At 40.3% G+C, this 26,449-nt stretch overlaps 1 protein-coding gene across 1 annotated transcript in view; it reads right to left on the minus strand.

Annotated features, from left to right (window-relative positions):
* Window positions 1-26,449, minus strand: part of DNAH8 (dynein axonemal heavy chain 8) — a 1,666,792-nt gene that overhangs the window by 1,326,032 nt on the left and 314,311 nt on the right. The window contains 1 exon segment of the mRNA XM_033937418.1: window positions 21,121-21,284. Within this exon segment, the coding sequence (XP_033793309.1) occupies window positions 21,121-21,284 (164 nt within the window).

A 26,449-nucleotide genomic window follows, 5' to 3' on the forward strand; every position in this document is an offset into this window, starting at 1 on the left:
AACGCTCAATTTTGATGATCCTGAAAAGCTTAAAGTGTATTTGAGTCAACGTGAGCAACCAATGGCTATTTGATTGCATGCTCAAAAGTTTTTATTTCTGTTTTTGATCTTTGAGTGTTTTGGGAATGGAGATTGAGGTGAAAGTTGGTGACTGTTTGGGTAAACTTTTGAATGATAATGGTAAAAGAAACGTTGGTCATAATTTCAGCATATTTTAAAACGGTTCCAGCTAGAAAATCTAGAATGGAATATGTACATATGTAAAGTCTATGATATCCCCGACGTTCTGATTTTTGTTATATGTTTGAAGATATATAATATGTGATACCTTCTTTCTGACATATCATCTCAATATATTATTGCTACTGTACACTATATAAATGAAATGTTTTAGCAGCTCAGATAGATGATCGATTGGATTCCTGATGTGGTAAGAGAGAGCTTGCTGGTTTTGGAATGTGCTAGATGTCAGTGAAGAAGAATGAGGAAAAGAGAGAGATATAAGTAATCGATTAACTCCAAAAGACTTAGAAGCTGCTAAGGAAGTGGTTCCATTTGGATATGTTATGTACAACGATCTCTCTCACAGCTGACTGAATGATTATATCTTCTCTTTCAATAAAGTGTTCGATGACAAGGGAAATACCACTGCTCATGTGCTGTATGCTTTTACGTGGGATCAGATCCATAGCTTGCATGGTTAATATCTTTGACAGAGACATAAGGGAGGTGTGATTGACCTTAATATTTAATCAATATTATATTTTAGTTCCAGAGTTCTTTTTGCTTTCACTAGTAATATTTTAGTTCCTATGATGATTAAATTTAACCACGTAATGAATTATTAATTGTAATAGAGGTTAATGATATAATCAGCTTATGGAGAGTAAGATTTTTATGAGTATTAATTATATATAATAATAATAATAACTTTATTCTTATATACCGCCACAATCTTTCGACTTCTAGGCGGTTCACAATGAAGAAAAACTGTACAGACAGCGAATTACAAAGTATATGGTAGGAAAATATGTGATAACATAATATTTTAATATGATTGTTAATGAAATATATTTTAATATTGATAATTTGGTTATATATGGAGTTTTATGATAAAGATATTTCCAAAAGATGTATTTTATTTCATCTCAATCTATTTTTTCTTTTATATTGATTGAAATTATCAGACAATAAGAGTTAAGAAATTCTTAATTGGGGTATATGTTTTACACAGAGTTAATAAAATGTTTGATATATTAGTAGAAAATTGAAATATAGGGGGACGTGGCTTGGTCGCGCATGGAGAAGGTCGGATAATGAGTGGGCTCCACATCGATAGAACCTGACAGTGATAATAAGTCACACGAAAAGTTTACCAATTTGTTTTTTAAGAAAGGGTAAGATCGGGAAAGCAGAGTAAGAGCGATTCAGCATTTATACCTTCTGTAAGTGTGAAACGAGCAAAGCCGGAGCCAGAGACGCCGTTAAAATCATCAACAAAAAATGATGACACTGATATTATGAGGAAGTTGAAAGAAATAAAAGAGATCGTTTTAGATATTGCCAAGAAAGTGAATGATCTTAAGGAGGAAATGTCTACTCTCACTAAGGGAATGGAACAGGTTGAAATTAAAACAAATAATATGGAGAAAAGATTGTAGGCAGCTGAAACGGAGATAGTTAAAAACAAAATGGAACGGAAACTAATTGAATTTCTTACCCGAGAGCTGGAAGATGTTTCTAATCGTGAGAGGAGGAGCAATTTACGTATCTTAGGTCTCCCAGAAGGGGTGGAGAATGGGAGTGCTATTTCCTTCTTAGATAATTTTTTGCCTAAGATACTGCCTATAAGATCAAAGTTTCCTCTCGAAATGGAAAGGGCACACCGAATCCCTGTCAAGAGAGATGAGAAACAAAAGGGTCCTCGTCCTTTAATTTTTAAGCTGCTGAGATATCAGCAGGTTTTAGAAATAGTCCAGTTGGCAAAACAAAATAGAAACTTGAAGTGCCAGGATGTACGGATTCATATTGTTCCTGACTTTGCTAGGAGCACAGCAATAAGAAGAACAAGTTTTCTAGCACTGAGGCCACAATTGAGAGCTATGGAGGCTAAATATAGCTTATTATACCCAGCATTAATGAAAGTTACTTTTGAGAATAAAACCACTATTTTGATGATCATGAAAAGCTGCATGAATTCATAGATAAACAGGAACAGCCCATGTTAACATAGAGTTGACAAGATACATGAGAAATGATGGATTGTATGATGATATGATTTTTGACTTTACCTCTGATGTATTTATTGTTTTCTTGAAGAATGTGTATGGGATGTTACTAATATTTTCGATAATATGTTAAACATACTCTCCATGGAAGTTGATAAAAAAAAATGTTAAAGAATGCTTATGACACAATTTGAACTACAAGTCTCAACGGTAGAAACAATAAGATATGGAATTCTGTCCTGGATTCTATGTTAGGCTATAGTCTCAGGAGTGATTGAAAGATTGCCTTCATAGAAATTCTATCTGCTTTAGTGAATTTTGCAATCACAAAAAGTTAGGATTTATGAACCTGAAGGAATCTTTGCATGAAGAGCTTTATGAATATGCACTGCAGCTAATATCAGAGTGGCGGTTTGGGTGGGAAGAAGGTGGGTTTTAAATGCAATATTGAGATGGTTATGTTAAGGATTAGTAAGGGGTTCGGTAATATAGGGATTAATATATGTGCTAAAGGGAAAATTTTTTCAGACTTTAAAATTGGAAATAGGGACGAGGATGACTATGTTTATGAATTAAAATTGTATTATGTCTTTTAAGATTTTCTCTATAAATGTCAATGGCCTGAATCATATGATCAAAAGGAAAAAAAGTATTATCATTTTTAAAAAAGCAGAATGCAGATGTTTATTATTTACAGGAGACTCACCTTAATATGATGGAATCACAGAAACTAGAAGGTGGGTGGGTGAAAAAATGTTTTTTTGCTCCGGCTTCAAGTAAAAAAGCAGGGGTAGCAATTCTCATAAATAAAAAATGTATGGCCACTTTTAAATTAGTAAACTCAGATCCACATGGGAGGTGGTTACACGTAGATATGAGTTTGGGAAATAATACCCTGACGTTGTTTAATATATATGCCCCTAATTCGAACCAACAAGACTTCTTTAAAATTTTGCAGAGCTTGCAGACTTCTAATTTAGTAGTAGCTGGAGATTTCAATGCTGTAATGCATCCATTAATGGATAAAAAACCAAGTAAAAGTATAAAATCTTTAGGATTGGATAATTTGGTTCTATCATGTGATTTAAAAGATATATGGCGTATTCTTCATTTTAATGATCAGGAATTTTCATTCTGTTCACAGGTCCATAAGTCTTTTTTGAGAATTGATTATATATTTGTTTCATCTCATAAAGTTCAACATGTGATTAAAGCTTCCATTGATCCAATTATTATTTCGGATCATGCTGGAATATGGGTGGAATTACAATTAGATCAATTAGAGAATAGAAGACCTCTAAGGAGATTTGATAATGCATTGCTTGTGGATGACAAATTTTTAGCAGATTTTAAAGTACAAATTAGGGAATTCTTTCAATTTAATTTATTAGATACATCTATTGAAAATCTATGGGATGCCTTTAAGGTGACTATGAGAGGTTATATTATTTCCTATTCTGCTTATATTAGGAAACAGATTAAAGAGCAGTTTTTGAATTTAGAAAAAGAAATTAAATTATTAGAATCCAAATTGATAGGTAAATGGGACCATGATGTATTGCAAGCTCTTTTAAAAGCAAAAGGTAAATATAATGAATTAGCTTCAAAAATGATAAGAAGAGATTTGTTTTCCAAACAGACAATGTATTATGGAAATTCTAATAAGGCGGGAAGATTATTGGCAAATTATCTTAAAGCAAAGAAAAGAAGAACCAACATTAATGTAATAAAAGATGATAAAGGTATTATAAATAATCAAACTGATCAAATATTAAAGCAGTTTCTGAAATTTTATAAAGACCTGTATTCTTCTGAGCCTTATATGGAGAGGCAAAAGGATGGTTTACATTTTTTAGATTTAATTGTTGGACCTAAGGTTCCTGAACATATAAAAAGAAGTTTAGAAGACCCTTAATCTCTAAAAGAATTAGAATCAGCGTTGAAATCTCTTAGAGTTGGATCCGCTCCAGGTGGTGATGGATATACGGTAGAATTTTATAAAACATTTCAAAATGTCCTTTCACCTTATTTATTAAATTTATATCAGACACAACTTATAAAAGGTCATATTAAGGCTACTCATTAGTCATATTATGGCTGAATCATTAGTAATTGTTTTGCCTAAGCCAAACAAAGGATCCCACTTTGGTTTCAAACTACAGGCCTATATCTTTAATAAATGTGGATAATAAGCTTTTGGCAAAAATTTTGGCTTTGAGATTATCTAAAGCTCTCCCTTATATTATAGATATGCACCAGACTGGGTTTGTTGCTAAAAGACATTCCTCTAATAACTCTAGATTAGCGTTCCATATGTTAAATTTGTCAAAAAATTTGAAAGAGCCGGCTTTTGCTGTTTCTTTAGATGCAGAGAAAGCTTTTGATAGGGTAGAATGGAATTTCATGTATCAAGCTTTAGATTGGTTTGGCATAGGTTCTGGATTTATACAAATGATAAAAACATTGTATAACTTCCCTGTTGCAAGATTAAATATTAATAATACGTTGTCTGAGAGTTTTCAATTGCAGAGGGGAGTTAGACAAGGTTGTCCTTTGTCTCCTTTGTTATTTGATATAGTATTAGAACCCTTATTGTTAGCTATGCAACAAGCAAAGGGGATAAAGGGTATTCCTTATTCTGATATGGAATGTAAGATCTCGGCATATGCAGATGATATTCTGCTTTATTTGAGAAATCCAGAGTCTACCTTACCTTGTTTGTTGGAATTGATTGATACATTTGGTAAATTTTCAGGTTATAAAATCAATTGGAGTAAATCAGAAAGTTTGCCTTTAAATGTTTATTGTCTAAAAGGATTATTTAATTCTTTTCCATTCATATGGAAAGAGGATGGATTTAAGTATCTTGCTATTCAAATTAAAAGTACAATTGATGATACAGTAAAGGAAAATGAAAAATTTGTATTAAAAAGAGTTATGTGAGCAATGGAATCCTTTACATCTTTCTTAGTGGGGGAGAGTTCAAACTATTAAAATGATGATTTTACCTGTGGTTTTTTACCAAATGAGTATGATACCGATTTATTTTCAGGGGTCCTTTTATAAAAAGCTTAATGGTATTCTTACGAATTTCTTTGGCTCGGTAAAATGCCTAGAATTGCTTTAGTATCCTTGCAAAAGTCAACTGAGGAGGGTGGGGTAAATTTTTCAAATTTTTATAGGAACCATCAAGCCTATATTTTACGTCAGGGTATGTATTGGATCCTCCAAGAACTCATAGATAATGCACCAGATTGGTTGTATTTGGAATGGCGCCTTTTGTTTCCTTTGAATTTAGTTCATGTTCCAAGTATTAACATGCCTAGGAGATATAGGGAAAATAAAATTTTAATGGATACTTGGAAAATGTTGAGATATACCAGCAATTTAACACCTATCCCAATTAATAAGTCAATTAATCAATCCTTATGGATAAACTCCAAGATTAAAATTGGCGGAGCTCAAGTCCTTTGGAAGAACTGGATTATTGCAGGCCTTCGAACTCTGAATGATGTTATTTCGGATGGTAAACTTCTTGAATTTTCACAACTGCAACATAGATTTGGTCTTAGCAAAACACAAAGTTTTAAATGGTTGCAGTTGAAGCAGGCTATTCAGGTAGGGTTCCCTGAATGGAAGACTTTGAACAGTCAATATAGTCTGCAGTTCCTATGCTTCCAAGCAGACTTCCTAAGACATCAAGCCGCATTGTGGTATAAATTATTATCTGGATACTTGAATAAAAAAACCAAAGAATGGTCTGAGAGACATTTGGAGCATTGAGATCAAGCATCAAATTTCTGCATCTCAATGGTCACAAATTTGGTCTTGGAGAATGAGATGTACAGTGTCAGCATCTAAGAGACAAACTTGGTTATTTTTGTTACATAGAGTGTTTTGGACCCCTGTTTGTTTACAAAAACTAGATAGTTCTAAGTCCAATAAATGCTGGCATTGTAATCTGGAACCTGGGACATTAGATCATCTACTTTATTATTGTCCCTATATTAAGATATTTTTGAATTCAATTTGGTCTCAAGTGAACTCATTATTGGAAAATCATGTTGCACTTTCTTATGATACAGTGTTATTTAGCATGATGAGAAAAAATAATCAAATATCATCATATAACAACAAGCTTTTATTAGTTATGACAGGGATTGCCATCCAACATATAACCAATAATTGGAAAAATCACAGAAACCTTAGCTACACATTTTGGTGGAATTCATTATGCCATATATTTAAAATGGAACGTGCAATAGCAGTACAAAGAGGGACATATACTAACTTTATAAAAATATGGGGGCCATTGGCAAAATATTGTGGTGAATAGTCATCGATTCTTCTCTTTTCCTTTTCTTTTTTAGCACACTAAAGGGGGGAGGGAGTTGGGAATAATTTTACATAATATGTTATAATATGCTATATAATATGTGTGTTTATTCCTATTGAAAATGTGATAAAGGGTTGGGGGGTTATTACATCACTAGATTTTTATGTGGTAGAGATTAATGTGCTATTGTGGAATAACTTGTATAATATATTCTTTTGTGCACTTGCTGTTCAATTTGAAAATGAATAAATAATTAAAAAAAAAAAATCCAATATAAGGAATAGATTCAGAATGCTTTTAAAGATGCTTAGATTTACATATGGGTTCTTCATTGGAGTTTTATTATTAAAATAAATTGTTTTAATTTAAGAAATTGACTCAATTAAAGATTTGATTAAAAGGTAATGTAATGCATTTGCTAAGAGATATAGGTTATGTTTAAATCCTATGCAGATTCAATAAATTAAAATTTGTTCTCAATTTTTAATTATATAAGCTAGGGATGATTGGGATTGATGACAAATTTTATGAAAGTTTTAATTAAACGTAAATAAGAAGATAAAATATAGATGATTATTAATAAATTTTTATATCATAAGGTATATAATAAGTTGGTTTATGGAAATAAGAGGAATTTGAAGCTAATATTGATCTATAGCAGTGGTTCTTAACCTGGGTTCGACCGAACCCCAGGGGTTTGGTGAGTCAGTCTCGCAGGTTCGGCGGAGGTCAAAACACACCTCCGACTTATATAGCGCGCAATCCTTTTCGAGGACGCTGGACATAAAAACGAAGAAAAGGAACAGACTTTGTTGCGAAAATGACACGAGAGTGGCACTTGCCAAGGTAAAGCCGTGCATTTCTGAACTGGTCTCTGAGAGGCAACAGCAGAAGACACACTGATTTGCAGTAAATTTCATTATTATGTTATTATTATTCGAAATATAGAACTTTTTTGTTTTCAAAATTGATATTATTTTTTCCCTCACTGTATACCTATGTTTTGAATTTGTAAAAATCATATTTTATTTTTCCAATAAAGAAGGGTTCGGGAGAGGTCACGTGACGCTATGAGCTGCTGAGGACGCGTTCCCGTGCAGCTCCGGGGCCCCGATCCACAGAGCTCAGTTTTCTACAGTTCTCCGGCACCCTGGCTGCTCCAATCTGCAGCGCGCACGATCGGGACCATATGGACAGGTACCTGACCCGATCGCAAGACGCGACTCGCCCTCCCTCCGCCCGAAAAACTCCGGCGCGCCCGAAATCCGGCGAGGCCAAAATGGCGGCGGCCCCGATTGCGGCTGTGTCTGTACTAGCAGACACGGCTATTGAAGATATTAAAAAAGCTGTAGCTCAGGTGCTTGGGCCGCAATTGGATACTATTACATCTAAAATGAATCGCCTGGAGCAACTCTTTACGGACACTGCGGAGCGCACTACTGAGCTGGAACAAAGGGTGTCAGCCGCAGAAGACACTATAAACTCCCATGAGCTGGACTTAGCGGCCCTACAAGAAACAGTACGCGCGCAGGCTGACAAATTGGATGATCTGGAGAACCGGTCACGCCGAAATAACTTACGATTTCTGGGCGTACCCGAGACAATCCCAGATGCGCGCATCTTGGCTGAGTTGGAGGGTTGGCTCGAGATGGAGTTCCCTGATGCCGTGGTGCCTGGATCTCTTTGTCTGGAGCGGGCCCATCGTTTGGGCGTGCGGCCCACTCGTGAATCCAGACCATGTGTGGTCATTGCAAAATTTCTTAACTATCGACACAAGATGGACATATTGAGGCAATCCCGGGCCCGGAAGGACTCTCTTAAACTAAAGGGCTCTGTCATACGTCTCAGTCAAGACTACTCGTCGGCCCTTACTGACCGGCGCAAGACCTTCTATCCGCTCTGTACGAAATTGGTGGAGCTAAAACAACGATTTCTTTTTGTATACCCTACTCTCCTAAAGATCCAGCATGATGGAGCGTGGCACTCCTTCTCTGTGTCCACAGAAGCTGCAGACTACATCAATCAACATCTTGGCTCTCCTGCGGACCCACCTTGACTTTTTCCATATTTGTTTGGCCATTTAGGGCCAGGGTGATCCTTGCTGATCCTTACTTGCTACTGTTCTTTTTGTGTTGAGGTTCAACTTACACTTTACTGTTTATTGGGCTTGGGTGGATCGGGGCACCATGAGGTGTCTTCACGGTCCTCGAGCATATTCCTAGGAATATGCTGTGTGGGTTATTTGGGGAATGGGGGGGCGGGGTTGCTGTTTGGATGGGAACTGTCTACAGGAATGCTTTACTGGTTGCTGTTAATTTCTTGACACTATTGGTTTTTTGTCTTATGTTACCACTGTTAGTTCTTCTGTCACTAGCTGGGCGTACTCTGGGGTACTATATAGATAACACTTGGGTGAGGCTGGGCACCTGGGTGCACATTTTGATTACTGCTTGCTGTATATTGATTGGGTTAATAGATCCTGGGTGATAGCACACTCCGTATTGTTTCCTGGAACGTGTCTGGGATTACATCCCCGGTGAAACGTTCTAAGCTGCTTAAGCAGTTGAAACACCATCGCGCTGACTTGGCGTGCTTGCAGGAAACTAAATTGACTATTGAGGAACATAGAAAACTGCAGAGGGGCTGGGATGGCTCTGTGTTTTATGCGTCCTCTTCAGGTAAAAGGGCTGGGGTCTGCTTGCTGATTCGTAAGGGTCTGAAATGTGCTGTTACAGTCTGTCATCAGGACTCCCAGGGTAGAAACTTATTGTTGCATGTATCCTTACAGGGTATGGACTTTCGCCTACTGATTACTTATGGGCCTAATTTCTATTCTTCCTCCTATTTTGCTACTCTAATCTCGCTGGGCCTCTTGGATTCTTCTTTTCCTCTTATTGTAGCTGGGGACCTTAATCAAGTATTGGATCCTTCTCTGGATCGTTCTACTGTTACACCTTCACCGGCCACTGCTTCTACTAAGGGAGTGTCATTTCTATGTAAGTCTCTGGGTTTGGTTGATCCCTGGCGTCTTCTCCATCCTTTTGAGAGGGACTATACTCACCAGTCCAGAGCGCACGGGTCCTTTTCTCGCTTAGATTATCTTTTGGTCTCGGAACATCTCTTCTCTCGCGTATCTGAGGCTACTATTGGGCCCCTAGAGGTATCCGATCATTGTCCTGTGTGGATTGATGTGGTTTGGGGTGCTCCTCCCTTGGGATCTTTTCGGTGGCGCTTTCCTTCTTACTTACAGGATGATCCTGACTTTCTGACTTATCTTAGTACTCGTTGGGACGACTTTCTGACTACTAATGGTCAACATCAATCTACTCCTGACCTCTTTTGGGAGACGGCCAAGGTAGTCCTCCAGGGGGACATTATCTCGTACGTTACCGCTCGTCGTAAACGTATCTCATCTGGCATCCTTCGATTAGAAAAACAATACTCTCACTTGAAAGCACGATACCTACACCATCCTACTCGTATATTGCGGGAGGAACTCCATGCGGCTCAGGTAGCCCTTAACGCTTTATTGCATGACCGTACCAAACGTTCACTTTTCTATAGGAAATATCGGTTCTATCAGTATGGCAACCGAACGGGCAAAATGTTAGCTACCTTGACCAAGAACTGGCAGGATGATCGTTATATTTCCAAAATTCGGCTACCAAACGGTGCTTATATTACCAAGACAGCAGATATAGCGGACGCCTTTTACCAACATTTCTCTACCTTCTATGCCAGCCCAGGACCTCATTGTGGTCCCGATATTCTTGACTATCTAGAGGATGCCGGTATGCCTAAGTTCACGGAATTGCAACGGTCTGTTTTGAGTGGACCCTTTCGGGGCACGGAGCTTCAGAAAGCGATTAAAAATTTACGTTCGTGTACAGCTCCGGGCCCCGACGGGTTTTCTTCTGAATTTTATAAGATTCTCTCTTTGCAGGTGTGTGGACCTCTATTAGGATATTTTACTAAGGCGCTGGAAAAGGGAGAATTTCCTTTACATGCTAATTCTGCTACCATCACTCTATTGCCAAAACCGGGCAAATCGCGAGACGAACTTGATTCTTATCGTCCCATTTCCCTTATCAATGTCGATTTGAAAATATTAGCTCGTTTAATGGCGGATCGGCTGACCCCCCTGCTGCCTTATGTAATATCTCCGGCGCAGGTGGGATTTGTACAGGGCCGACACTCTGTGGTCAACGTTCGCAGGGTGCTATTGGCTGTGTCCAGAGCTCAGGCGACTTCTACGTCTGGTCTCTTGGCGAGCCTGGATGCAGCCAAGGCTTTTGACCAAGTTCGCTGGCCGTATCTTTTCCAGGTTTTAGAATATGTAGGCTTGGGGGGTTGGTTCGGTTCCGCATTGCGTGCACTTTATTCAGCACCATCAGCCTCAGTCTTAGTTAATGGGATCCTGACCAAATCTTTTGCAGTGGGCCGAGGAACTCGTCAGGGTTGCCCTCTCTCCCCATTGCTTTTCCTTCTTTATCTAGAACCCCTGCTGCGTACGATCCAACGGGATGATGAACTGGTTGGTTTACCTGAGGGCTCTTCTCAATTACGTGTTCTGGCCTTCGCCGATGATTTATTGCTTACCCTAGCCCATCCACACCGTTCTCTGCCACGTGCTATGGATCTCTTCGACGAATTTCATTTGTTTTCTGGGTTGACTTTAAATAAGCAGAAGTCTCTAGTGCTTCCTTTACAACTCTCTGTCCGTGAAACTTGGATGGGTCCCTTTCCTTTGGTATGGGCTGATTCTTCGATTCGATACTTAGGTATTCTCATACCCAGGGACCTGACTACGCTTTACTCTATCAATGTCCTTCCTATGTTGACAGGCACAGAACGCCGACTGCGAGCCTGGCATTCCTATCCGCTATCGCTTCTGGGGAAAATCGCCTTATACAACATGATGATGGTCCCACAGTGGCTCTATCTTTTTCAAACTTTACCTATTCTTTTACAGCGATGTCATTTGCGACAGCATCATCGCTCTCTCCGTTCTTTTCTATGGGGTGGCAAGAGGTCTCGTATTTCCTTACAATTTTTATTTTTACCTACCACTCAGGGGGGACTTGGGCTGTTACACCTAGGAAGATTTAATGTGGCTTGTCAACTTAGGCACTTGAATGATTGGTTCTGTGCTACATCCTATTTCTCTGCTACAGGGGTGGAATGTGGCTCTTTTGCTCCTTATCATTTTAGTTACTTGCTCCATGTGAAGTGCCTGCCCCCCCGGAAACAATTATATGGGGATTTATTTCTCCTTCCTCTCCGAAAAATTTGGAAACAGATCTGCTCTCAATTGAATCTTCGGTTTGATGTGACACCTTGCTTACCAATTACGGGTAATGGAGATTTTCTCCCTGGTATGGGCTTGGACGCGCATCCCAGGTGGCCGGGGAGGGGCATGCACTACTTGTTTCATGTCCTACAATCTGATGGTACTCTTCAATCTTTCCAAACGCTATGTGATTCCTCTGCCTTGGTAGCTGGGGATTGGTTTTCTTATGGACAATTGCAACACTATGTTCACTCACTCCCTGGTTTAGCTTTACGAGAGGATGTCCAGGAGAAGTTGTCTGACACCTTGAGTCTTACTGCTCAGGTTCGCATCCCTTTGCGCTTTCACCATCGTTCTTTGCAGGAGATGGCTGGAGAGTTGGATTATGCAACCCTGGCTGCTAAGTGGTCTGCAGACTTACGGTTCTCCATTCCTGCGGATATGGTAAAGAGAAGTATTCTACAAGGGACAAAATCCTTGGTTGCAGTGACTGAACGGGAACGTTATTATAAATTTCTAGTTCGGGCTTATTTTGCTCCTGTTAGAGCCTTTCATGCCCGCATTTGTACATCTGATGTTTGCCCTAGGTGTGCGACCCCTCGAGCATCCTTGGGTCATATGTTTTGGTTGTGTCCCGGTATTCGGGCCTACTGGAAACGTCTTTGCCTATCTCTTGCTGCTTTCTGGGACTGTACTTGGACACCTACGAACACTTTTCTCTTTACTTTGAAGTTGTCTCTGAGACCGATTCGTCCTGGTGCTGCTGAGTTTGCTCGGAAGGCCATCTTGATGGGCATCAAAACTATCCTTCAGCGCTGGCTATCACCTGACACACCTACTGTTTCACACTGGCGGACCCAGATGATCCAACTTGCAGGGTGTGAACGATTGGACATCACGGACATGAACTCCAGACGTGGCACATTGTATCTCAAATGTTGGTTACCCTTTTGCTCTACTTTAACGCCAATGGTGCGCAGCAGACTTTTGAACTGACATACTGGTATGCTGGACTGTAGCGTAACTGTTCCCATGGGGGGGGGAGTTGGGTGGAGGGGGGGAGGTTTGTTGGAGATTTCTGGCTGTGTTTGGTTGATGTTTTTTCTGCACTAAAAATTAATAAACAGATTTAACCATAAAGAAGGGTTCGGTGAACACGCATATGAAACTGGTGGGGTTCAGTACCTCCAACAAGGTTAAGAACCACTGATCTATAGTCTTAGATGTAAAAGTCTTTAATGTAAGGGTTTTAAATATACGATGATGGATTAATCATATTATTAAAATATATTATTTATAGGGTGATATAATCTAATATAATAAAATGATAAGCGCGCATGCGCACTCTACCACCATGTTGCCTGATCTGTAGTTCCGTGGTTGGCAGAGTGCACATGCGCGCATACAAGGGTCCCTCACTCCGTTAAACTGGCCGGCAGCGCTGGACTCCCTGCTCTCCACCTCTCAAGCTGCGGTGTTGGCTCCTCTCATGAGCCTGCACCAGCGTCAGAGGAGCTGCCGCAGGCACTTTCAAACTTTTTTTAAAAAACCTTTTGGCCGCAGCAGGCCAGCCCGCGGGAAGGGAAGGGGGGCCGAAAAAGAACAGGACGCAGGCTACACCATGGGAAGGGAAGGGGGGGAGCCGAACGGAGCAGGCCAGATCGTTAACAGAAGGGAGGGGCCAAATGGAGCAGGACAGCTGGCGGTAAGAGAAGGGAATGGGGTGGGGGAAAATGCTGCTACTGCTTCACAGGGACCTGGAGGGGAAGGGAAATACTGCTGCTGCTTCTGCAAAGGAAAGTGGGGGGGAGAGAAGGGAATGGGGGGTGGGGGAAAATGCTGCTACTACTTCACAGGGACCTGGAGGGGAAGGGAAATACCGCTGCTGCTTCTGCAAAGGAAAGTGGGGGGAGGAGGGAAATGCTGTTGCTGCTGCACAGGGAAATGGGGTAAACATGCTCCTGCATAGGGAAAAGGAGGGAAATAAAGACAGACAGACAACGGGAGGGAGAGAGAAAGAAAGGAAGAAAGACACAGGGGCAGAGAGAGGGACAGAAAGACAGACAGACATAGGGGCAGGGAGAGAGACAGAAAGAAATACAGACAGACAAAGGAGGTCAGACAGAAATAAAGACATACAGGGGACCAGAGAGAGAGAGACAGAAAGAAAGACAGACAGACAAAAGGTGCCAGGGAGAGAGAGAGAAAAATAGCAGGAGGGAGAGAGACAGAAAGAAAGGAAGAGACAGGAGCAGGGAGAGAGACATAAATAAACAAAGACAGACAGGTATATATTCTAGCACCCGTTAATGTAACTGGCTTAAACACTAGTTGAATATAATTGGGTGTGTAGGTATACTAATATATGATATTAACTTAAAGGATCCAAAAAGCATAAGAAGTCATTAAATTGAAAACATTGTATAATTTATGGAACAGTTATCATATATAATAAATATTTCATATGTGATTTATTTTTTAATATTGTTTTAAAGGTCTATTGGGAGTTTATCATTGCCCGATCTAAGATGTGTGTCACCAAGTTAACACAAAGAGTTGAGGAGGGTGGGTGAGGGGTAGGGTAGATAAGATAATACTAGGGATAGGAGAACTTTATGTGCAAAATTTTAAAGTATTGGAAATGGTGTCTATTCATTTTAAGTTTATTACATCTGATTACTTAGAAAACAAATTATATAATGGAGGTTAAACTTTTTTCATTAAATGTTAATGGCCTTAATCATCAAATAAAAAAAAAAAATGTTTGCCTTTCTGAAACAACAAAATGTGGATCTATATTTCATACAGGAAACGCACCTATCAGTGGTAAAGTCACAAAAATTGGAAGGGGGTTGGGTAAAGCAAAGTTTTTTTGCACCTGCTCTTGGTAAAAAAGCTGGGGTTGCTATATTAATAAATAAAAAGAATACAGCTAATTTTCTATTGATATATTCTGATCCCTTAGGAAGGCGGGTACATGTAAGAATGAGCATGGGAAATAATACCCTGGATCTGGTAAATGTATATGCCCCAAATACGAATCAAAGTGAATTTTTTAAGAAATTACAACAATTATTACTTCCACTGGCTGCTTCTAATTTAGTAGTGGCTGGAGATTTCAATGCTGTTATAGATCCATCAATGGATAAAAAAAATCAAGTAAAATTATGAAATCTTTAGGGTTAGATAATTTGATACAATCTTGTGGTTTGAAAGATATATGGTGGATACTTCATTTTGATGAGCGGGAATTTTCTTTTTGTTCACAAGTGCATAAATCTTTCTCAAGAATAGATTATATTTTTGTTTCAAATCAATTAGTACAACAAGTGACAAAAGCATCCATAGATCCTATCATATTGTCTGATCATGGAGGTGTGTGAATTGAGTTTAAGTTTGAAGAGCATGAATATAATAGGTCTGTTTGGAGATTTGATAATACATTGATTGCGGATTCAAAATTCCTTGAAGAATTTAAATTAAAAATGATTGAATTTTTTCAAATTAATACCTTGGAAGAAATTAACATAGAAACATTATGGGATGCATTTAAAGCTACCATGAGAGGTAATATTATCTCATATTTGGCATATAATAGAAAACAGCTTAAAAAACAATTTTCTGATTTAGAGAAAGAAATTAAGCATTTGGAAGCTAAATTAGTTGATAAATGGGAGCAAAATACCCTACAGGCTTTATTAAAGGCAAAAGGTAAATATAATGAGATTTCATCAAAATTTGTAAGGAATGATTTGTTTTCCCAACAAACTTTGTATTATGGAAGTTCAAATAAGGCGGGAAGATTATTGGCAAATTATCTTAAAGCAAAGAAAAGAAGGACAAAAATTATTGCAATAAAGGATGAGAAAGGAGTTACACATACTCAAATTGGAAATATTTTAAGTCAATTTCTAAATTTTTATAACGACCTATATTCTTCTGAGCCTAATGAGGATAGGAAAAAAGATGGTTTAGAATTTTTGATCCTAATTATTGGACCGAAGGTTCCTGAACATATAAAAAGAAGTTTGGATGAGCCTATATCACTAAAAGAATTAGAAACAGCGTTGAAATCTCTTAGAGTTGGATCCGCTCCAGGTGGTGATGGTTACACAGTAGAGTTTTATAAATCATTTCAAATTACCCTATTACCTCATTTATTAAATTTATATCAGTATCAACTAACTAAAGGTTGCATTACAGGTACTATGGCAGAATCATTAACAATCCTTTTGCCAAAGCCAAACAGAGATCCCACTTTGGTTTCAAACTACAAGCCTATCTCGCTAATCAATGTTGATGGAAAACTTTTGGCCAAGACAATGGCTTTACGTTTAGCTAAAGCTCTCCCTTTTGATATGCACCAAACAGGATTTGTTGCTAAGAGACATTCCTCTAATAATACCAGACTGGCTTTTCATATGTTATATTTAATAAAAGCCTTAAAAGATCTGGCTTTCTCTGTTTCTTTAGATGCGGAGAAAGCCTTTGATCGAGTTGAGTGGACTTTCATGTATCAAGCATTAAATTGGTTTGGTATAGGTTCGGGATTTATATAAATGATTCAGACGTTGTACAGCTCCCCTACTGCAAGATTGTATATTAATAATAATGTATCAGAGCGTTTTAATTTGCAGAGGGGGTTAGACAAGGCTGTCCATTCAACAAACGAAGGGGATACAGGGTATTCCTCGTACAGATCGGGAATATAAAGTCTCTGCGTATGCAGATGATATTCTGCTTTATTTGAGAAATCCAGGAACTTCCTCTTCCCCTGTCCAGCAGTACCTCTTTTCTGTTCCCCCTGTCCAGCAGTAGGCCTCCCTTCTTTTTTTGCCCCCCTCCCCCGGTCCATCAGCACCACTTCCCCTGTCCAGCAGTAGGCCTCCCTTCCTTTTTTTGCCCATCCATCAGCACCTCTTCCCCTGTCCAGCAGTACCTCTTTTCTGTTCCCCCTATCCAGCAGGCCTCCCTTCCTTTTTTTGCCCCCCATCCATCAGCACCTCTTCCCCTGTCCAGCAGTACCTCTTTTCTGTTCCCCCTGTCCAGCAGTAGGCCTCCCTTCCTTTTTTTGCCCACCACCCGTCCATCAGCACCTCTTCCCATGTCCAGCAGCAACCCTTACCTCCACCGACATCTGCCTAAAGCCGCCGCGGCCTGCAGGCACCGACAGCCTCTGCGGCCTGCTCCCACTCCCTCCTCGCCGTCGCTTGCCATGCTGTCCCCCCCCCAGGAAGCTCCATTTCCGGCTTTGGCAGCCTCCTGTCTGCAGCCGCCCGCCCGCCCTTGTTTCACTTGAAAGCCGACGCCACAGCTTCTCTCTCGATCCCTGCCTGATGCGGTTCGAGAGAGGAGCCGCAGTGGGCGGGTGAGGAGGGTAAGAAGATCCTGGCAGGTGTGCCTGTGCCCCCCTCCCCCTCCGAATCAGCGGCAGACTCTGGCGGTGAGTGACGGCGAGGGGGGAGTGTCTCCGTGTTCTGGCCTGCCTCCGTGTTCGAAAATCGAATTCGGCACAGAGGCACACCTCACGCCACCAGGAATCACGCTCTTTGAAAAGCGCATGCGTGCTTAGCCTTTTATTATTATTGATGGAAAGAACAATTGCCATACAAAAAGAGAACTATAATAATTTTAAAAAGAAGGGGAGAGGGGGGGTGGTATAAAGTTTTATTAGATAAGTATATAAATATTTGAGGGAAGGGTGGATGGGGGGAATAAATTTATGTATTTACGATGATGATGTTATTATAAAGAATGTCAAGTGATGTATACAAGTTTTAACTGATAAATTATTGTATACTTGATGTGAGATGTAAAAATGAATAACGAATTTGAAAAAAAAAAAAAGTATAGAGCTTGAAAAGTTTATAAAAAATATAAGTGGGAAGGCAACTCGAGGGAGAAACAAGAGATATATCTTCTTCACTCCGCAGAAAATGAAAAATTGATGACTTCATGAGCTGACTTTAGGTGGGAAGGCACTCACGCATGTGCAGTGCAGGTAGTCTAAAAAGCTTGCTAAAGCTTAAAATGATACTACCGGGGCTCCGTGGATGACGTCACCCATTTGTGAGAATATGCTGCCTACTTGTCTAAGGATAAAGGGAGGAACTTATGCTAGGAAAGATCAAAAGAGAGAGCACTTCTACTGGAGAGATCAGAATGGAGTCAATCACAACTTTGCATTTTTTTGATAATGGAAGCAGCATCAAAGCTTCTGGACTGCCAGTAGCATAGACTGTACTTCATGCCACCTCATTGCTGTGCTATGAACAGTCATGATAGCTAACCTGCACCCTGCTGTCACAGCTGGCCATTCCTTGACATTTCCAATTGAAATAGATAAGCACTGATCTAATATATTATAACCCCTACTGCTCTATCCTTATTTGTTCTCTTTACTATATCAAATTGTAGTTCTTCCCCGATTTCCCTTTGAAGTGTATGTTGTCTATCCCTACATTGTATGTTCTCATTTAAAAATTATTTATTGTACATCGCTTTGGAATCCTTGAAAAAAGCGATTTTATCAAATATGAAATAAACTTAAAACTTGTCACACCCATGACACATCCCTACCAACGTAAAGCAGCTGGCACAGATATTTTTTACAATGCTGGCTGGTTTTAATGTATGTTTTAGGTAATAATTTTCAAGCCATTTCAATGAAGAATCCCATTTTATGTCTAAAAATGGCTTGTAATAAAACTATCCAGGGTTTATGCAGGCAAAAGTATACATGAAACACTGTTTTGTATAGTAGAAATGTTCTTAGGGGTGGAGCTAGTATGGGGCTTGAATTTACACACACATTTGGGGATTTTAAAAACTCTATATGCAAATTAAAAATTTTAAGAATATTGATATAGGTGGTAAAAATGCATTTTCAGCTGGATAATTTTTATTTTAAAACCCCTTTAAAGCATGTACTTATAATTTCAAACAGGAAACAATAATAACTATCCAGGAAATTTTCCATTAAAAATTGTTTTTTTGTTTTTTATAAATCTTTATTCATTTTTCATCTTACAAGTGTATCAATAATTGACAATTGAAAATAAATACAACACTTGAATTTCTATTATATTTAACATTATATATAGAACTAGCTGATGCCCCGGCGTTGCACGGGTATTTAATTATAGCAATAACACTGTAAATGGATTCAAAAAAAGATACTTTATAGTGGTGAAATAAATTATTTTTTTACAGCTTTATAAAAAGTACAATATTCAAATAATAATGTGAAATATTACTAACACAAAACTTGATTATAAACAATATTTTTAGTTTCACCTCCAGGAGCAAGAACATATACATTCTTGGGTGAACCCACCCTTGAGCAAGCAACATAGAGTTGTCCATGGGAAAAACAGGGGGATCTTAAATCCACTCCACAGTATGTAATAGTCTGTCCTTGTGATTTGTTGATTGTGATAGAGAATGCAAGTCTCACTGGAATTTGCAATCTCTTAAACTGAAAAGGAAGATCTGTTGGAATAAGTGGTATCCGCGGGATAAATACGGTTTCACCTTGTCCCTTTCCGGTTAAGATAGTCGCTTCAATTACATTGGACAGTAACCTCTTTACACAAAGCCTTGTGCCATTGCAAAGTTTTGGTGGGTCAAGGTTGCTAAGTAAAATAACTGGAGATCCCACAGCTTTTTACATTTTTTCCATTGACATGAATGGGTGAAATATGATTTTATGTTTGTAGCTCCGCCCACGTGTGCAGGTGGGCCGCGAGACCCCCAGAACATATCACCCCAGGTAGTGAGGGATCTGCATATCAAGTTTCGTTCAAATCGGTCCCACAGCTTTTTACATTGTTCCCATTGAGTTGAATGGGTGAAATCTGATTTTCTGTTTGTAGCTCCGCCCATGTGTGCAGGTGGGCCGCGAGACCCCCAGAACATATCACCCCAGGTAGTGAGGGATCTGCATATCAAGTTTCGTTCAAATCGGTCCCACAGCTTTTTACATTGTTCCCATTGAGTTGAATGGGTGAAATCAGATTTTCTGTTTGTAGCTCCGCCCATGTGTGCAGGTGGGCCGCGAGACCCCCAGAACATATCACCCCAGGTAGTGAGGGATCTGCATACCAAGTTTCGTTCAAATCGGTCCCACAGCTTTTTACATTTTTTCCATTGACTTGAATGGGTGAAATCAGATTTTCTGTTTGTAGCTCCGCCCACGTGTGCAGGTGGGCCGCGAAACCCCCAGAACATATCACCCCAGGTAGTGAGGGATCTGCATACCAAGTTTCGTTCAAATCGGTCCCACAGCTTTTTACATTTTTTCCATTGACTTGAATGGGTGAAATCTGATTTTCTGTTTGTAGCTCCGCCCACGTGTGCAGGTGGGCAGCGAAACTCCCAGAACATATCACCCCAGGTAGTGAGGGATCTGCATACCAAGTTTCGTTCAAATCGGTCCCACAGCTTTTTACATTTTTTCCATTGACGTGAATGGGTGAAATCAGATTTTCTGTTTGTAGCTCCGCCCACGTGTGCAGGTGGGCCGCGAGACCCACAGAACATATCACCCCAGGTAGTGAGGGATCAGCATACCAAGTTTCGTTCAAATCGGGCAAGCCGTTTTTGCGTTGGCAGCTTTTTACATTTTTTCCATTGACATGAATGGGTGAAATCTGATTTTCTGTTTGTAGCTCCGCCCATGTGTGAAGGTGGGCCGCGAGACCCCCAGAACATATCATCCCAGGTAGTGAGGGATCTGCATACCAAGTTTCGTTCAAATCGGTCAAGCCGTTTTTGCGTGATCGCGGCACATACACACATACATACATACCTCCGATTTTATATATATAGATTAAACCCCTTCCCTCCCACCCCTACCATAACATATGCACTCAAATATCTCCTATAAAATATTCATTTCTATTGAACCAAACATTTAATAAATTTTAGAATTCCCCCCTCCCATCCCTTCATTTGTCTTATATTTATACTGAAACGATGGTATCTATTCATTACAATTAATTAAAATTAACTGTAAGTACATACTAAAAGCATGTGTTTGTGGGTGGGGAGGGAGGGTAGAGAGGGTAAAGGAATACCTGGCCATTTGAAAATATGTGAATTGTTTTCCTCCCTTATCCTAAATACACAGCCACAATCCCCTTTTTTCAACCTAGCTAAATGTATGCATAGTATGAAAGTCTAGATATACAGTACTTTCAGTCAGGCTGAGGAAAATTTTAAAAAAGCAGAATACCCAGGTAAAAATCATATTTTATTCTATTTACCTTTTCAATCTGTTTATACCAGATCATAAGCACATCTTCTAACTGGTGAACCATGTCAGGATTAGAAGATGCTGCCATCATTTCTTCAAAACACTGAAGTTTAGAAAGGTCAATTGTATCAATCTTCTTTAACTCAACAGCTCCCTCTATGCTCACTCTAGCACCTAAAATGAATGATAAAGAAACTTATAAGGCTCAATCAGATCCTAGCAAACTGAGAAACTTTGGATAAGATGTTCAGTAATTCAACTGTAAAGAACCTAATAATAATAAAGTTATTTTTCTGTCACAAGTGGTCTTTGAAAATAGATGTTGTCAATCACACAAGTGTGTCATATTACTGCTATCAGCAAAAGGGTATGTTTGCCTTCCAGAGATTTCTGAAAAAGGAACACACTGTGCATCCATGGCAGCTTCCAAATTACAGCAGCCCAGCAGAGCCTAACAATTCTTTGATCGTGTAGAAAACAACTCTAAAGCAGGGGTGCCCAATACGTCGATCGCGATTGACCGGTAACGCAACTTGAGTTGATTGCGATAGACTTGTGTTGTCGTCCCGATCTACTGGGCCAATCATCCTTCCTCTCCCTGACGTCCACCACCGACGTCCCAAGCTCTCCCTATAGAAGCGTCGGACCGACCAGCATTCCTCTCCCCGTCGTCAATTCTGATGTCGGAGAGGAAGTTCTGGGCCAGCCAATCGCTGCCTGGTTGGCCCGGAACTTCCTCTCTGACGTCAGAATTAACATCAGGGAGCGGAATGCTGGTCAGCACGACCCTTCTGCAGGGAGAGCTTGGGGCGTCGGTGGCTTGGGGAACTGTTCCCTGATGATGGCGGCGACAAACCTAGTGGCTTGGGGGCCTGTTCTCTAATGGCAGCGGCAGCACATCTAGTAGCTTGGGGGAGGGCAGGGAGAAAGAAAGGGGGCAGGCAGGGAGACAAAAAGAAAGGGGGCAGGCAGGGAGACAGAAAGAAAGGGGGCATGGAGAGAGAGAAAGAAAGAAAGGGAGACAGAAAGAAAGAAGGGGGCAGGGAAAAAGAAAGAAAAAGTCGGGGAAGAGAATGAGGTCTGGAGTAGAGAATGACATGGGGAAAAAATTTGTCCCTGTCTCCGCCCCGTTCCAACGAGCTCACCCCCATCACCATCCCGTCCCCGTGGGCTTGGTCCCCGTCACTGTCCCGTCCCCGCAAGCTCGGTCCTCATCACTACTCCGTCCCCACAAATCTAGAGAAAAGATTGTTCTTTAAGTAGAAGGAGTTAACCAAAGTGGATGGGATTGGGGAAGGGAGGTGGGGAGGTAAGGAGAAAAGGCAGGGGAGATTGATAGGGAAGAGTTAAAAGGGGATAGCGATTCAAATATTCTTAATCTATCCTCTTTCCCAGCATTTTCTTCCCACTCTCTCTTTCCCAGCGTCTTCTCCCCACTCTCTTCTCCATTTTCCAGCGTCTTCTCCCCACTCTCTCTTCCCCATTTCCCAGCGTCTTCTCCCTATTCTCTCTTCCCCATTTCCCAGCATCTTCTCCCCAGTCTCTTCCCTATTTCCCAGCATCTTCTCCCCACTGTCTCTTCACCATTTCCCAGCGTCTTCTCCCCACTCTCTCGTCCCCATTTCCCAGCATATTCTCCCTACTCTCTCTTCCCCATTTTCCAGCATCTTCTCCCTACTCTCTCTTTCCCATTCCCCAGTGTCTTCTCCCCTTTCATCCCCAGTTCCATTCAGGCTGCTTCAGCATCTTCTCCTCTCCATACCCCCACCCCCAGCACCCTTCGCGTGGTCTAGCAACTCCTTCCCACCGGCCAGCCATGCATCTCCCTCCCTCTCTTCCCCTTACCTTCTCTTCATGGCGATTTCCATAAGGTTATGCGTTGTATTGCAGCCAGAGCCTTGAGTCGTATCACGTTGACTGCTGGAAAAGTCTCCTCTGATGCATCCGGAAACAGGAAGTTGGAGTCTTTTCCAGCAGCCACACGCAACACGACTTCAAGGCTCCGGCTGCAATACAATGCATAGCCTTATAGAAATCGCCACAAAGAGAAGGTAAGGGAAAGGGAGGGAGGGAGATGCTCGGCTGGCCGGCCAGCGGGAGAGAGGGGGCTGACAAACCGCACACTCATTCACCGCACGTGCTCATACTTTAACTGTGGAAACAAGACCATTCACTGCTCCACGGGGCGGTGAATGGCCTTGTCCCCGTACTCGTGGTGACCTTTTTTTTCACCGTTTCAGCAGGTTACCCACGGCTACCCGCGGGTAACAACCATTCTTTAGTCTGGAGGAGAGGAAGCATACAGGAGGCTGAAAGGGAAGAAATATAGGATGCACAGTCAGAATAAAGTGCAACCAGAGACTCATGAAATCACCAGACAACAAAGGTAGGAAAAATGATTTTATTTTCAATTTAGTGATCAAAATGTGTCCGTTTTTAGAATTTATATCTGCTGTCTATATTTTGCACTATGACTCCCTTTTACTAAACCGCAACAGCGTTTTTATTGCAGGAAGCTCATGAGCGTCGAGAGCAGCGCAAGGCATTCAGCGCAGCTCCCTGCGCTAAAAACTGCTATCGCAGTTTAGTAAAAATGGAGGGGATATATTTGTCTATTTTTGTATAGTTGTTACTGAGGTGACATTGCATAGAGTCATCTGCATTGACCTCTTTGAAAATACCCTGGAATATGAATGATAATTAACATTTTCTCTGCCTTTCAGTGTGCTTTGTGTTTGGTTTTTTTTATTTTATTGTTTGTAGCTCATTTTGACTTGGTCATTTTAAAAGTAGCTCGTAAGCCCAAAAAGTGTGGGCAGGGGTCTAAAGAGACAAAGGTGGGTGAGTGTAACATAAATTGCTGTCTTCAGAGAATACCTGCTCCAGGCAAGCAATTTCACTTTCTCAAAGAGAACCAAACTGAATAATAAATTAAGTGGAACTCTTTAGCTGTCTTCAACAAACAAGGAACAAAATACAGTATTCCAAATTATCTGGACGACTGCCATTCTCTGCATAAACAGCTTAGTTGAGACTATTTGATATTACTCAGCAGCACTAGCCAGCAGAGGCGTGTGGTCAGGGCCTTCAGGGGATTTGCCCCACTCCCTAAAGGCCCTGAGGACACTACTCTGAACTTTATTGGTTGAGCAGGCCACAGGCAGATGCTGCTCAGCCAATCAAAGTCAAATCAGTACTGTCAGGGATTTCAGGGGGTTCAAAGAATATCCAGCCTAAAAGACCTTATATTATTTTTTTTCTTTTTGGAGGGGGGTACTTTTTGTTTGATGCAGTTTAACTGGTTGAACTGGCTGCCTACTCAACAAATCAAACTGAATCAAGCAGAAAGCAATCAAAAAAATAAAAAAGCAGAGCTGGAGATTCACTGAATCCCCTGAAAACCCTCACTGCATGCCAGTGCTATCCAGATAGGGAGTAGTTCTTAAAAGGACACCTGAAGTTAGGTGCTGGGATAAAACATACTAAAAATAAATTCTATATCAGCAATTACGCTAAGTGTAAAACTAGATGCATAAGTTTATAGAATTAGGAGGATAATGCTGCCAAAAACATTGCAGACCATCTCAGCACTATCCAAGAGCAGAGTGAAGGTGGGATCAGAAGTTAGGCATTTAGTAAAGATGTACAGTTCACTAAATGGCGGGCCCTCACCTGGAGTGCTTCCAGTGCCGGTCGCCGTGCATGAAGAAGAACACAGTACTACTCAAAAGGGTCCAGAGAAGAGCGACTAAAATGGTTAAGGGGCTGGAGCAGTTGCCATATAGTGACAGATTAGAGAAACTGGGCCTCTTCTCCCTTGAAAAGAGGAGAAGGAGAGGGGACATGATCGAAACATTCAAGATACTGAAGGGTACATAAAGCCAGTTTGTTCACCCTCTCCAGGGTAGGGAGAACGAGTGGGCACTCTCTAAGGTTGAAGGGGGATAGAAGTTCTTCTTCACCCAGAGAGTAGTGGAAAACTGGAACTCTCTTCCGGAGTCTGTTGTAGGGGAAAACACCCTCCAGGGATTCAAGACAAAGTTAGACAAGTTCCTGCTGAACCAGAACGTACACAGGTGAGGCTGGACTCATTTAGAGCACTGGTCTTTGACCTAAGGGCTGCTATGTGAGCAGACTACTGGGCACGATGGACAACTGGTCTGACCCAGCAGCAGCAATTCTTATGTGGATAAAATTAGAGCCACAAAATGGATTTACTATTACTGCTATCTAGATAGCATTGCTAGTCAGTGCTGAATACAGATTTTCAATGCTGACCAGAATCGAAATGCCAATGTATTGAATAACCAGTTCTACAACAAGCATGCCAAATAATTTTCACATGGATGGCATCATCTACAGGGCCTGGTGCAGAAACACTACTTAGAATAAGAACATAAGAATAGTCTTACTGGGTCAGACCAATGATCCATACAGCCCATTATCCCATCTTCATGGAGGCCAATCCAAGTCACAAGTTTATTTATTTGTATCCCGCTTTATACAAAACAGATCACAACAAATACATATCAAGTTTCAAGTTTATTTAAAATATTTGATTTAATTGCAAAATCCAAATCCAGTGCGATTTACATTTAGTTAAAAATTAGGTTAAAATAAAAATCAAAGAAACGGGACAATTAATACGGATTATGATAAAATACTGCATATTGAGAAAGGGAGGTGAAAAAAAAAGTGGCTTAAATACAATCCAAAAACAAATAAAAAGGGATAGGTAATGAAACAAGAGGTTGGGGAACGTTACCCACTTAATTTTTACTTGCCAGTTTTCCTAGTCCAATGTAAAATCCTAAAATTTAAATGAATCAGTTAAAAGTGTCCTTAAAAAGCCAACTTTTTAAGAGACTTTTAAATTTGCTGAGTAATTTTTCTTCTCTTATGTTGATCGGGAGCGAATTCCAAATTTGAGGGGCTGTAAGAGAAAATCACATCCCTCCTTGAATAATAAAACAACAGTACATATACAATAGAATAACAACAAGCAGTTACAGAACATGATAGTGACCAGCGCTCAAATAAACAACAGGACACTCAGATCCCATACTTCATCTTGCAGAATAAATATGTAAAAAATTACAAAGACTAGGGGACACTTGATGAAGTTAAAGGGAAATACTTTTAAATCCAATAGGAGAAAATTTTTTTTCACTCAAGAGAATAGTTAAGCTCTGGAACGCATTGCCAGAGGTTGTATAAGAGTGAATAGCATAGCTGGTTTTAAGAAGGGTTTGGACAATTTCCTGGAGGGAAAGTCCATAGACAGTTATTGAGAAAGTCATGGGGCGAGCCATGATCTCTGGATCAGTAGCATGGAAAGC

Source organism: Geotrypetes seraphini, chromosome 3 (assembly GCF_902459505.1).
Source record: "Geotrypetes seraphini chromosome 3, aGeoSer1.1, whole genome shotgun sequence".
NCBI classification, from domain to species: Eukaryota; Metazoa; Chordata; class Amphibia; order Gymnophiona; family Dermophiidae; genus Geotrypetes; species Geotrypetes seraphini.